Source organism: Mobula birostris, chromosome 4 (assembly GCF_030028105.1).
Source record: "Mobula birostris isolate sMobBir1 chromosome 4, sMobBir1.hap1, whole genome shotgun sequence".
NCBI classification, from domain to species: domain Eukaryota; kingdom Metazoa; phylum Chordata; class Chondrichthyes; order Myliobatiformes; family Myliobatidae; genus Mobula; species Mobula birostris.
This window is the reverse complement of record NC_092373.1, coordinates 120,649,828-120,662,135: the sequence shown is the minus strand read 5'-3', so window position 1 is coordinate 120,662,135 and position 12,308 is coordinate 120,649,828. Positions and strand designations below refer to the sequence as shown.

Below are 12,308 nucleotides of genomic sequence, written 5' to 3'. Positions count from 1 at the left end.
ATGAGGAGTGATCCTTTGGATTGATTGTTGTGGAAAAGGGGACATGTGTCAGATTAAGGTGGTTCTGTTCCTGGGCCAACAGTGCCATAGATATGCCATGTTTTAAGCAATCAGAACTATTTTTAAATTACCCACGTAGCACAAAATTAGTGCCACAGAGTGCAATGAAATGTGTTCTTAGTGCAGACATGGAACTTTGTATTCACCATACTGTCTCATGCTCACTCCTATCAAAACTGACATGGACAGATACATCTGCATCAGATAGACTGGTGAGGACAAGGTCAAGTAAGTTTAGTAGCAAATGCTAGTTCACATAGGTGGATGCAGAGTCACAATGGCGCTAAATTGAGACCCTGTCGTGTTCATCTATGAAAACAGCTTAATTTCTACCTTTTATGTCTCTCCTTTCCCCTTTCAGGGTGGATGGGATTCTGTTGAAGAGCCTGACCTGGATTTACACTCAGGCTTTGGTTCTTTGCAGTGCGGGGACACACTCCCAGGGATCACGGCCAGTCCCTTTTTGTAACCCCAGGGATGCGGCCAAGAAGACAAGCACGCCTTCAAGGCTCCACGGTTTCGCGGCCCTGTGGATGGCCTGATTCTAAGCCAGTGCCACCGACTGAAACATCGCGGGAGAGAACGGAACATCGGGAACAGTGGATTGGCTGTCAGAGGCTGTGCTCTCGACAAGTTGTGCTCTCTCTCTCTCTCTCTCTCTCTTCGGTGGGTGAGAAATTGTTGCCGATTCTCGAGTCAAGGAACTCGGAAAAAAAGTGGCACAACAGACCTTTAACACCGTAAGTCAGTGAGTTGTTTTGTTATGTGTCCCTTCTCGCTGTGAAAGGAAGTACCTCTTTTTCCCTTTATTAGGCAGAGAGAGAGAGAGAGAGAGCATGTGGCATATTGAATTGTCGGGTGAACGATTAATTTTTGTTGTACTACAGATCACGGTCTCTCGTGGTGGGTGGAACACCTGATGTTGTTTTGTGGAGGTGGGGGAGGGTGGAGAGAGTCATTGCTCTGCTGCTACTTGGAGGTGTATAAGATGATGAGAGGTATTGATCATGTGGATAGTCAGAGGCTTTTTCCCAGGGCTGAAATGGCTGCCACAAGAGGGCACAGGTTTAAGGTGCTTGGGAGTAGGTACGGAGGAGATGTCAGGAGTAAGTTTTTTTATGCAGAGAGTGGTGAGTGCATGGAATGGGCTGCCAGCAACAGTGGTGGAGGCAGATACGATAGGGTCTTTTAAGAGGCTTTTGGATAGGTACATGGAGCTTAGAAAAATAGAGGGTTATGGGTAACCCTAGTAATTTCTAAGGTAGGGAAGTGTTTGGCACAACTTTGTGGGCCGAAGGGCCTGTATTGTGCTGTAGGTTTTCTACGTTTCTGTGTTTCTTTGTGTGTGGGAGGGGCAAATAGGGAGGCATTGGGGTTCTAATGTTCTAACTGTTACTCTTTCTTTGGGAATCGCTACTGTTTCAGTGATGTCCGCGAAGAACAAGAATTTCAGGACACATATTATATACATTTTCTGATATTAAATGGAACTATCGAACTATCAACTACTGCGGATCAAGGCCATCTTGGTAAGCAGTTATGGAACAGTACCACAAATGTGTGACCTGATTTTTCTACTCACAGTCCTACTTGCAAACATTGTTCAAAATGGAGTCATACAAGTGGAAAGGGTTGGTAATAATAAGAAGCAAGTTTCTAATGTTATCAACCCTTTATGGAACCTGGAGTCAATGATGACACAGTTGGTCAGCTCTTCCAATGTGTATGTCAAGAGGTTGCCACTTCTGGTGGGAGAGGACTGATTCCAGAGTGCAATGGAAGACTCTGGGATATCAGTCAATAAGTGACCCACAGAGCTTCAGCATTTGAGGCTGCTACTTTACTAGTACATGGACCGCTCTCCCAAAGTTACCAAACTGCAAGATGCCTATTAGCATGAATTTCCAAGGTTGGCCTCAATGGAAGCAACTGCACAAAATCTGAATCTTGCTTACTTTATTAAAAGCAAATTGGTACAAATGAGTAGATTGATCAGCCTTGTTCTGGGTCTGGATTGTAGTGATTTTCTGATTGGTTGGAGCAATATAATTGCAGTGATGGTGATTGAAATTTTGTAACTTAAATGGTGTAGCTAATTGAATTAATTTTACTAGTCATTATGATGAGATTTGAACTTAAGAATTTCGATGCTCAATCCAGGTTAAAAACCTTGCAGTTGAATGACCATGCTAGGATTGCCCTGTGGCTTTTGACACAAAGCTGGTGATCAGTATGTTAGTTGTTATTTCAAATCAGGTACCTTTTATTAAGACCTATATGAAAAAAGTATCATCAACAATATGAGCTTATTGTTGGCAAACTGGAAGAATTTAATGTATGTTAACATAAATTATGATTGGCTAAATATGAAACAGAATCTGAGATGGCAATAGTCTGATGCTGATAAACACCTGGGGTTTCTCTTTTAAGAGAAGTCTTCCATAAAAGTTTCGTAAGCCCCAAAATCTAAAGAAATTGACATCACTTAGAGAGGAAACAATATTTCCAACATTTCAAAGGCTTGACATAAGCTGTGATTAAAACAATCATGTCAAAAAGAAAACCTTTTCTAATGAGACAAATAATGCAATTTCAAATTGTTTCCAATTATCAAAACTACCAAGTAAATAGACAGATTTATTAAGATTGCTAAAACATTCTAATTTCACTGACATCTGCATGCAAAGATTTATCTTTTAATTACCGCAGGTAATTCTTTGTAATGTGCTCAACAACATACCATAATACTTGTTACTATAACAGTTTTATTCTCCATTCCTGCGGTTTCATTCCCAGCAAGAAAATCTGTTGCTGTAACAACCATCTTGTCAACTTCATTCCAGTATCCAATCTGTCAGTTTCACAATAAGATTATTAGAAGCATTCAACACCATTCATAAATACGTACATTTTTGTACCACAGACCTGCTGACCATGGCTAACACCATCTCTGTGACACAAACTAAGCAGTTCCATGTCATAAGGAGATAAATAAAGTATGCTTCATAACATCTGCCAATGGTAGGATGCCAAAAGTCCCATCAAGAAACTACATACCAAGTAAGTACGTACTTCTTGAAATACATGACAAACTAGAACCTGGTATCAATGATCCATATCAGTTTCAAGGAGCAAACAAGTTAAAAATATTAAATTTAATGATATTCAAAAAATCAATATGAAGACATAAGTATAAAGACATAAAGATTGACTTAATCTAGTACCTTCCGAGGGCCACTATTTTTGAGTTCCATTATATTTACTGTGTAATTGACTCTTCTTCCAAATTGATCAAACTGGATATTTCCTGTCAAACCATCAATGCGAACCTACATTTAGAAATGATTGTGACAAAAGAATATCCTTTTAGCTTTTTTAAAGTATCATTTATAAGCTGTGTATATCACAATTTAACAACTGAATGGACTGTTAAAATGGCACTCTGTAAGATTCAGTTATCAAGACAGAGTGAGAATATTTCCCAAGCTGAGCATCTCTGCCGATCTTGCCCAATTTGTTTCTTGAAGATTGGTTTCTTTTAGGATATTGGTGCTAAAATAATGAGAATAGTCAGCATTCAGACTCTTTATCTATTTTCAGTTACTTAAAGCACGTTATAAAGAATATCTCAGTCAAAGACAAAAATATTTTTTGTAGGAAAAAGCTGTGTAGTCTGCAAGCAAGTAATTTTGGTCCACAGTTTCTTTTATATATACCACAGCATGGAAAACTGACCTATTCATTATACGTTTGGATTGTCAGAAACCTTGCAATGATGTGGTCATAAACACAAAGCCTGCAGTAGTGGTATTTATTATACTTACGATTATGCTGTGCAAGGAGCAAACATATCCAGATAATTTAATTCACAAAACATAGAATATAGAAAAGTGAGCACAGAATGTCCCCATCAGCCCATGAAGTTGTGCCAACCAATATAAACCTACTCCACAATCAATTTTACCCTTCCCTCTTACACAATCCACAACTTTCTTACATCCCTGTGCCTGAGTCTTTTAAATGTCCCTGTTGTATCAGTCTCTACCACCATCCCCAGCAGTGGCTTCCAGTCATCCACCACTCTCTGTATAAGACACCTACCTTTGACATCTCTCCTGAACTATCCTTCACTCAACTTAATCAAATGTCTTCCTGTATTGGGCATTGCCGCCCTACGATAAAATTGCTGGTGCCAACTCTCTCATAATCTTATACGCCTCTCTCATCTTCCTTTGCTCTAGGGAGAAAAGCCCGAGCTCACTCAGCCTTTCTTCTTAAACCAGAATCCTGGTAAATCTCCACAGCAGCCTCTCTAAGGCTTCCAGCTTTCATTTTTTAAACAAGTGAATTGGCATCTTTAGAATAACTTAATTCTTCGTTGTTGTTGTACCTCTGCACGACTTGTGATGCATATTGGGGCAACCATGCCGTTTCTTTAGCATATGTCTTTTTTTTTTAACAAGGCCGGGTTGCTAGCTCAACGCTCAACCCAGTGTGGATGGGAAGCGTGCAAAGAACTGGCCAGATTCGAACCTGGGACGATTTGCCTCAAAGTCCGGCACCAATGCCACTACACAATCCGTTGGCAATCAGTTAGTATTAATCTTTCATCATTTCACAAACATTTTTTTAAATACTTTCAGTCAGTAAGTAAGTGCAATCTATCATAAATTAAGTATGCAAATGATAGCATTGTGAAAGTACTTTTACCACATGGACTGCGCATATTCAAGGTCCTAATTCAGCACCGCATTCTCAAGGACAAATAGGGAGAAGCAATAAAAGCTGGCCTACTCAATAGTTAATATATCACAAGAATGAAATGAAATATATTATATAACAGTGTTTCCTATAGTTGTTCAGTATATTAGTTCATAGTAGCTGGCAATACCTAATAATAATAATAATAACTAATTCCTGTTTGGTACTTTGTTTTTTTAATTAAAATGCAATCGTGAACAAGTTCTTGAAGATAATGCTCCATCTTCATCACACATTTGTTCTTTAATATTTTAATAAACATGTTTAATGCTTATAAGCAAAGAAATACCTACCAGCTTTAATGCTCTTTCTATTTCAATGCCCTGACCCCAGGGAACAGCAGGGTTGGCAAGACAATCGCCAGTGCTACCTCGCCTAGAGATGTCAATTCTCTGTTTGCGTAGATAGCGAAATGCTTCAGTCATCACTTGAACAGCGTCATAGGTCAGAGCAGAAGTATACTGAAAAGGAATGAATGAACAAAGAAATGAAGCACGTGTGATTATACAGTCTTCATAATGACTGTGTGATTTACTGTGAAATGACATCTGCAATACTGACACTGTTGACTCATTGGCAATTGTGACTGCCATTTTTTGCACAATGTCCAACAAATAATATAACTAGAATAAATTAAATGGTTGGTTACGTTAATCGTGTGTTAAGTGTGGTTTAGTACACAAAACAATTGAGAAATAAATCATAATCTAAGATAATATCTTTATAATCTCCACCTGGACAACAACAATACCTACATCAGGCTGCTGCTTATTGATTACAGCTCAATTTTAAAACTATCAGAACTAACCAACCTCAGTACCAATCAACAAGGTTCAAAAACTGGGCCTCTGTACCTCCCTCTGCAACTGGATCCTGACTTACTCATTGGAAGGCCAGAGTCAGTGCGGATCAGAAATACCATCTCCTCCACGCTGACAGTCAACATGGCCGCACCTCAAAGATGCATGGTTAAATCTTTCTACATCCACAATTGTGTTTCTAGGCACAGCTCAAACACCATCTATACTGTAAATTTGCCAGTGTTGTTGGGAGAGTCTCAGATGGTGCCGGGACATGTGCAGTAGTGAGACAGATTGGCTATGTGAGTGGTGTTGCAACAACACCTCATACTGAACATCAGTAAGACCAAGGAACTGATTGTGGACTTCAGTAAAGGAAAGTTGAAGGAACAGGCACCAGTCCTCATTGAGAGATCAGCAGTGGAAATTCCTGGATGTAAATATCTCTGAAGATATATTCTCAGACCAACCTATTGATGCAATTACAAAGAAGGCGTGTCAATGATTATATTTCTTTAGAAGTTTGAGGAGATTTGGTATGTCACCAAAGACTCCAACAGATTTTTACAGATATACCATTCTAACGGGCTACATCATGATCTGGTGGGGAGGGGCTACTACCCAGGACTGTAAAAAGCTGCAGAGGGTTGCAAACCCATCCAGTTCCATTATGGGCACTAGCCTCCCCAGCATCAAGGACATTTTCAAAGGATGATGACTCAAAACTCCCTTCACTGAGGACATTCTCTCTTATTATCATCAGAAAGGAGGTCAAGGAGCCTGAACACATACACTCAATACTTTAGGAACAGCTTTTTCCCCTCCGCAATCAGATTCCTGAACGGACATTGACCCATCTCATGAACATCACCCCTCTTTTGCAATACTTATTTAATTTATTTTTAATACCTATTTCTTATTGTAATTTATAATGTTTTTATGTATTGCTCTATACTGCTGCACTATTGAAAAAAATTCAAGGCAGAGATCAATGATATCAAACCTGATTCCTACATCCTTACAAGGTGATGAATTTCCAGGTCAAGAAACAAACAGGCAATTGTGGGCTTTTCCACCGTACAAGCTCAAGCAATGGAACAGCCCATGCCCAATCTGCACAGGCATCAGACACATTTCAAAATGGTTGAAGATCCTTTAGTATTTCAGTTAACACCAAAGACAGGCATTACAGACTTAATCGTTCAGATTGAAGTCCCTTTGTTACAACTGAGAAAGAGAGAAAATAAGCTAGTTTCTCTTTTACAACTGCTGCTTGACCTATTGAGGGCATCCAAAATTTTATATTCTTAGTTAAGGAGTTCTTAATTTGTGATCCTAGTCTCATTAAAATTACTGTCTTAGTACCATACTGTAGAAATGGAACAAGCTGTGGGACAAAAATGAAAGTCAAATCTCCTTCCTGTTTCTTCTTTTGAACCCAGTTTTCCTCTACTGTAAAGTGTGCTAACCACTATGCTGCCTTTTAGAAGCAGAAGAAACGGAAAGGAGATTTAGACAATAGACAATAGGTGCAGGAGTAGGCCATTCGGCCTTTCGAGCCAGCACTGCCATTCACTGTGATCATAGCTTTGTGATGATTTGTCTTTCGTTTTGTCCCACAGCTGTTCCATTTCTACAGTATTAGATTAGATTATGAGGACACGCAGTCCTCTTTTATAGTCATTTAGTAATGCATGCATTAAGAAATGATACAATGTTCCTCCACAAACCAAACTAAAAAAACTGACAAAAACCACATAATTATAACATATAGTTACAACAGTACAAAGCAATACTGTAATTTGATAAAGAACAGACCATGGGCACAGTAAAAAAAAAGTCTCAAAGCCTCTTGGAAGTCCCATCATCTCACGCAGACGGTAGAAGGAAGAGAAACTCTCTTCCTGCCATGAACCTCCAGCGCCGCAGACTTGCCGCTGCAGCACCCTGGAAGCTTCCGACCACAGCCAACTCTTAAGTCCGTCCAAAAACTTCGAGCCCCCCGGCCAGCCCTCCGACACCGAGCACCGAGCACCATCTCTGCCAAGCGCTTCGACCCCGGCCCCGGCAACAGGCAATAGGCAAAGCTGAGGATTTGGGGCCTTCCCCTCCGGAGATTCTCAATCGCACAGTAGCAACGGCAGCGAAGCAGGCATTTCAGAAGTTTTTCCAGATGTTCCTCCGTGCTTCTCACGTCTGTCTCCACCAAATCAGGATTGTGCACGGTACCTACTTCACAAATACAATATCATTTCGGAGCAGCCGCGTGCGCTGTGTCACGCCACCATCTCCTCTTCCCCAGTATGGTATTAAGACAGTAATTTTAATGAGACTAGGATCACAAATTAAGAACTCCTTAACTAAGAACAGAAAATTTTGGATGCACTCAAAAGGGCAATATGGGTTCAATTCCCACCACTGCCTGTAAGGAGTTCCTACATTCTCCCACTGACTGCATGGCTTTCCTCTGGGTGCTCTGGTTTCCAGCTTGAAAGGCCCGATGAACCTATTCCGTGCTGTATCTCAATAAATAAAAGATTCACATGTGATTAATGTATAAGAAAATCAAAATTTACTCTCAATCACTGCAGCTACTTAAAAAAAGTAAAGACTGTTACCAAACAATTCTCAAACCTTCGAACAGAAAAGCATCATGTTTACCCTGCATATATTCACACCATATCAAGGTCCTAGTTCATAATTTAACATGCATTGGCATTGGCTTACATTTTATTAATAGCCCCTTGTTTGAATGTAGCCCCATTGTCAACATTGCGCTGTGCTACATCACATCATGGAGCCAATCCTTGCAAGCCTTTCAATGGTAAACTGTAAGTATTGGATGCTGGAAGAAACAGGCACTGGGAGGGACAATGAAAACAAGGAAGCGTGGCTCCTTTCCACAGACGAAGAAAGCAACATTCTTGGAGATGAATGTAGAGAAAGGGGTGAGGGGTTACTTTGTGTCCAGGTTACAGTGAAATGCTATGGAGGAAAATGGAAAATAGGACAAACTGGCTCCCTAAGGCAGAACAAAATGTGGGATATAAGAATATAAGGAATAAGGCTGAGAACTGGTCCCTTAGACTGTCAAGCCTGTTCCTCTATTCTATAACATTAGATTTTGGCTTCAATTCCACTTCCTTGTTCTGTCTTTAAAGTCTTGAAGGATTGATACCCTGAAAATCCAAAACAGAATCCCACACTCAATATTTTCAGTCTCAGCCTCTGTAGCTCTCTAGAGTAGGAAATTTCAACAATGGATGACTTTCAAAATCCTCCTCATCACTGCATTATATAAGCAAAATTTGATTTTGAAACTATAGCCCTAAAAGTTGACTGTCAAATGCAAGAATGTATGTTCATTTCTTTTGTTTCATTATCACAATATATAGATAACCCAGTAATTTCCAGATTTAGAAACTTCCTGCTTGTGTGCAAGCCCATGGCACAGAGTCCTTAGGAGTACCTGTAAACAATGGGGTAGTATGTCCCCATTGGTGATTCAGTGGTGCAGCAAGTGGGGTTGCTGCCTTACTGCTACAATAAACTGGGTTCAATCCTGACTTTGTTTGTACATCATGATTGTGTGTGTTTTCTTGGGTTCTCTGGTTTCTCCAATATCTCAATGACGTTTGAGTTAATTGGTTAATATGAGCGGAACTGAAGGGAGTTTTGGAAGAATGGGGTACAGGAGAATGGGATTATTCCAGGAACTGGCAGAAATTTGATGTGCTGAAACAATCTCCTTCTATGTTGTGTGGAAATATATGAAGAAGACCCTTCACCTCTGTCACCTGGATCCATTTCAGCTCCTTCTCCTGACCAACAAATTGACTGAAGAGGAAAATAACAATGGAATTTCTCCTGGAAGCATTCCAAACATGTACTCTGTGTCACAACCACAAACTGTGACTGGACAAATGCAGCATAATTTCCCATATATTTCTATCTGTAAATGATTTTTTTTTACCTGGTATAGATCGTTATGTTAAAATGGTACTTGTCACATTTTGTTGCCCAATATCTAAGACAGGTGTATGATCAAAATAGTAATTTCTTGATCAGAAGCATTTTTGCCAAACAGTTTTTCAAGCCTCTGCGTTTACAGTATTAGTGCCCTGCTGCTGTGATATACTGATATGATCATTTACCTTAATTCCGTTCATGTCTAAAACTTTACATATGTCTGTCTTGAGTACTTCCTGCAATGAAGTATCCATGCTCCGTTGTCTGGAGAATTCCAAAGACTCCTCACTGTCTAGGTGAAGGGATTTCTTCTCTCCTCAGTCCTGAACAATAGATCCCTTATCTTGAGACAACTTCTGATTCTAGCCACTCCTAACTAACTAGGGGAACTGTTATCCCTGCACACTCACTGTCAAGTCCCATAAAATCTTGTTTATTTTAGTGGGATCCCTTCTTACTCTTCTAAGATCAGGAGAGCTTGGTCAGTGTCCTTAACCTTTCCTCTTGGAACAATTCTCTGTACGACAGGAATAAATCTCATGAACCTTCCCTCAGTTGAAATTGTATCCTTCCTTGACAGGTGGAGCCGTCTCACTGGGACTCTGAATACTTCTTGGGACTCAAATCTTGCAGTGAAGGACAGCATAGAATTTGTCTTCCAAATTACTTGCTGTTCAAATATTTTAACTTCCAGTGAGTGATTTGTCTGCAAGGACAATGATTTAATTATAAGGACACCTTGATCCTTCTGGCACAAGCACCAACTCTTACCATCAAACCTGCTTTTCTATTTTTTCTACTGAAGTGTGTAACCACACTTTTACCCATATTTAACACTACCTGTCACATCCTTTCCCACTCACTTAACCTGTCTATATATCCTGGAACCTTTTCTGCATTCGCCTCCCAACTCACAGTGCAAACCATTTTTATATTGTTTCATTTAGCTACAGTTCTTAACAATCTGTCATTTGACCTTTAAATGTTTATCAATTTTACAAGGAGCACATTGTGCCTTTAACATTCCATAATATTACATAACTTTGGACCGCAAAAATGAGAGGAAGTTTAGAGCTGATATCACAACGGGGAGAATTGTAAGCATTCATCACACACACAAAATAATGCAGGCTCGTAAAAGATATACTGTACAGGGAATTCTTGACTCTGGTCATCCACAGATAATGCACCTGATTAGAGTATTTGTAAAAAGATTGACTAGATAAACTTCATTATACAGTAGGATTGATACTGTCAGTAATTTGACTCACAAAGTGGTTGGCTAATCTAATGAAATTCCAGACACAACATCATTATGAACAAATTATTGTTCTTTAACTTATACATTAATTGATTTTTCAAAATGCACACTGTGTTACAGTCACAAACAATAACTCTGCTTCATTACAAAGAAATAAAAGCTCTTTGAAGGAGTCTAAGTCTGTACAGGTATTCTTCAGTTTACAACCACATAATTGAAAAAAAATGTCTTTATCTCCCTTGATAGATTATATACACAACTGATGAAACTTTATTTTGTTATAATTAAGAATGTAAATCTCCACCCATAGTGCATTATATGAGAGGTACAAGATCAAGAAAGCCAAACTCATGCACCAATGGATGGCACATAGAGGAAATTATGGCTAGAGTGTATTTTGTGGGTTTACAAGACTGGCGTTGTCAAATTGATAACTAAGGTTGGGTCTGCTGAAGCAGATCATAATAGCGTGGATGAATTACTAAAATCCTCTGGTGAAGAATTCACAAAGTCACATCTGTGGAAGTATGATCAATGCAGGGTCACAACAGAGATAAGAAGCAACCAATACACTATCATTACCACCAGTTAGCTCACTACAAAGAAGTATTTTGGAAACCAGATACAATATTCTGCAGATGCTAGAAGTCTTGAGCTACATACACAAAATGCTAGAGGAACTCAGAAAGTCAAGCAGCACCTATGGACAGAAATAAATGATGTTTCGGGCTGAGATCCTTCATCGGGGACAGAAGTCACAGGTGAGGGGAGGGGGAGAGGTACAAGTTGGCAGTTGACGGGTGAGACCAGGTGAGGGGAAAGGCGGGTGGGTGGAACGGGGGATGCTGTAAGTAGCTGAGAAATGTAAGAAGCTGGGAATTTTATTGATGTTTTCTTCTACATCGAGGAAGTATCTTCAATTTAAATTAGACAAGCAACGATGATGACTTCCAACTTCCAACGATCACGTGTCAGGGTTGGATGAAGATGATAAAAATTTGTTTGTGAGACAGAAGAAACTGAAGTGTACCACTTGAGCTCCACATGAACATCCCGAGAAGCAGTATTCCTGACACTACCTTCCCACTAATCCTCTGGAGGCATTAACACATGACCTGGTGCTGCTTATCCCTGACATTACCTTCCCGCTAATCCTCTGGAGGCATTAACACATGACCTGGTGCTGCTTATCCCTGACACTACCTTCCCACTAATCCTCTTGAAGCATTAACACATGACCTGGTGCTGCTTATCCCTGACATTACCTTCCCGCTAATCCTCTTGCGGCATTAACACATGACCTGGTGCTGCTTATCCCTGACATTACCTTCCCACTAATCCTCTTGAAGCATTAACACATGACCTGGTGCTGCTTATCCCTGACATTACCTTCCCGCTAATCCTCTGGAGGCATTAACACATGACCTGGTGCTGCTTGACTTTAATAGATCAAAAAG

The 12,308-nt window shown here is 39.9% G+C and overlaps 1 protein-coding gene across 9 annotated transcripts in view; it reads right to left on the bottom strand.

Annotated features, from left to right (window-relative positions):
- The window catches only part of gria2b (glutamate receptor, ionotropic, AMPA 2b), a 140,992-nt gene that overhangs the window by 31,381 nt on the left and 97,303 nt on the right, over positions 1-12,308 (bottom strand). For all 9 annotated transcript variants that reach the window (XM_072255987.1, XM_072255988.1, XM_072255980.1 and 6 more), the window contains 3 exons: positions 5,115-5,282; positions 3,285-3,389; positions 2,801-2,911 (listed from right to left, as the gene is read on the bottom strand). In XM_072255987.1, coding sequence (XP_072112088.1) covers positions 2,801-2,911; positions 3,285-3,389; positions 5,115-5,282 — 384 coding nt within the window. The remainder of the gene's footprint in view (positions 1-2,800; positions 2,912-3,284; positions 3,390-5,114; positions 5,283-12,308) is intronic.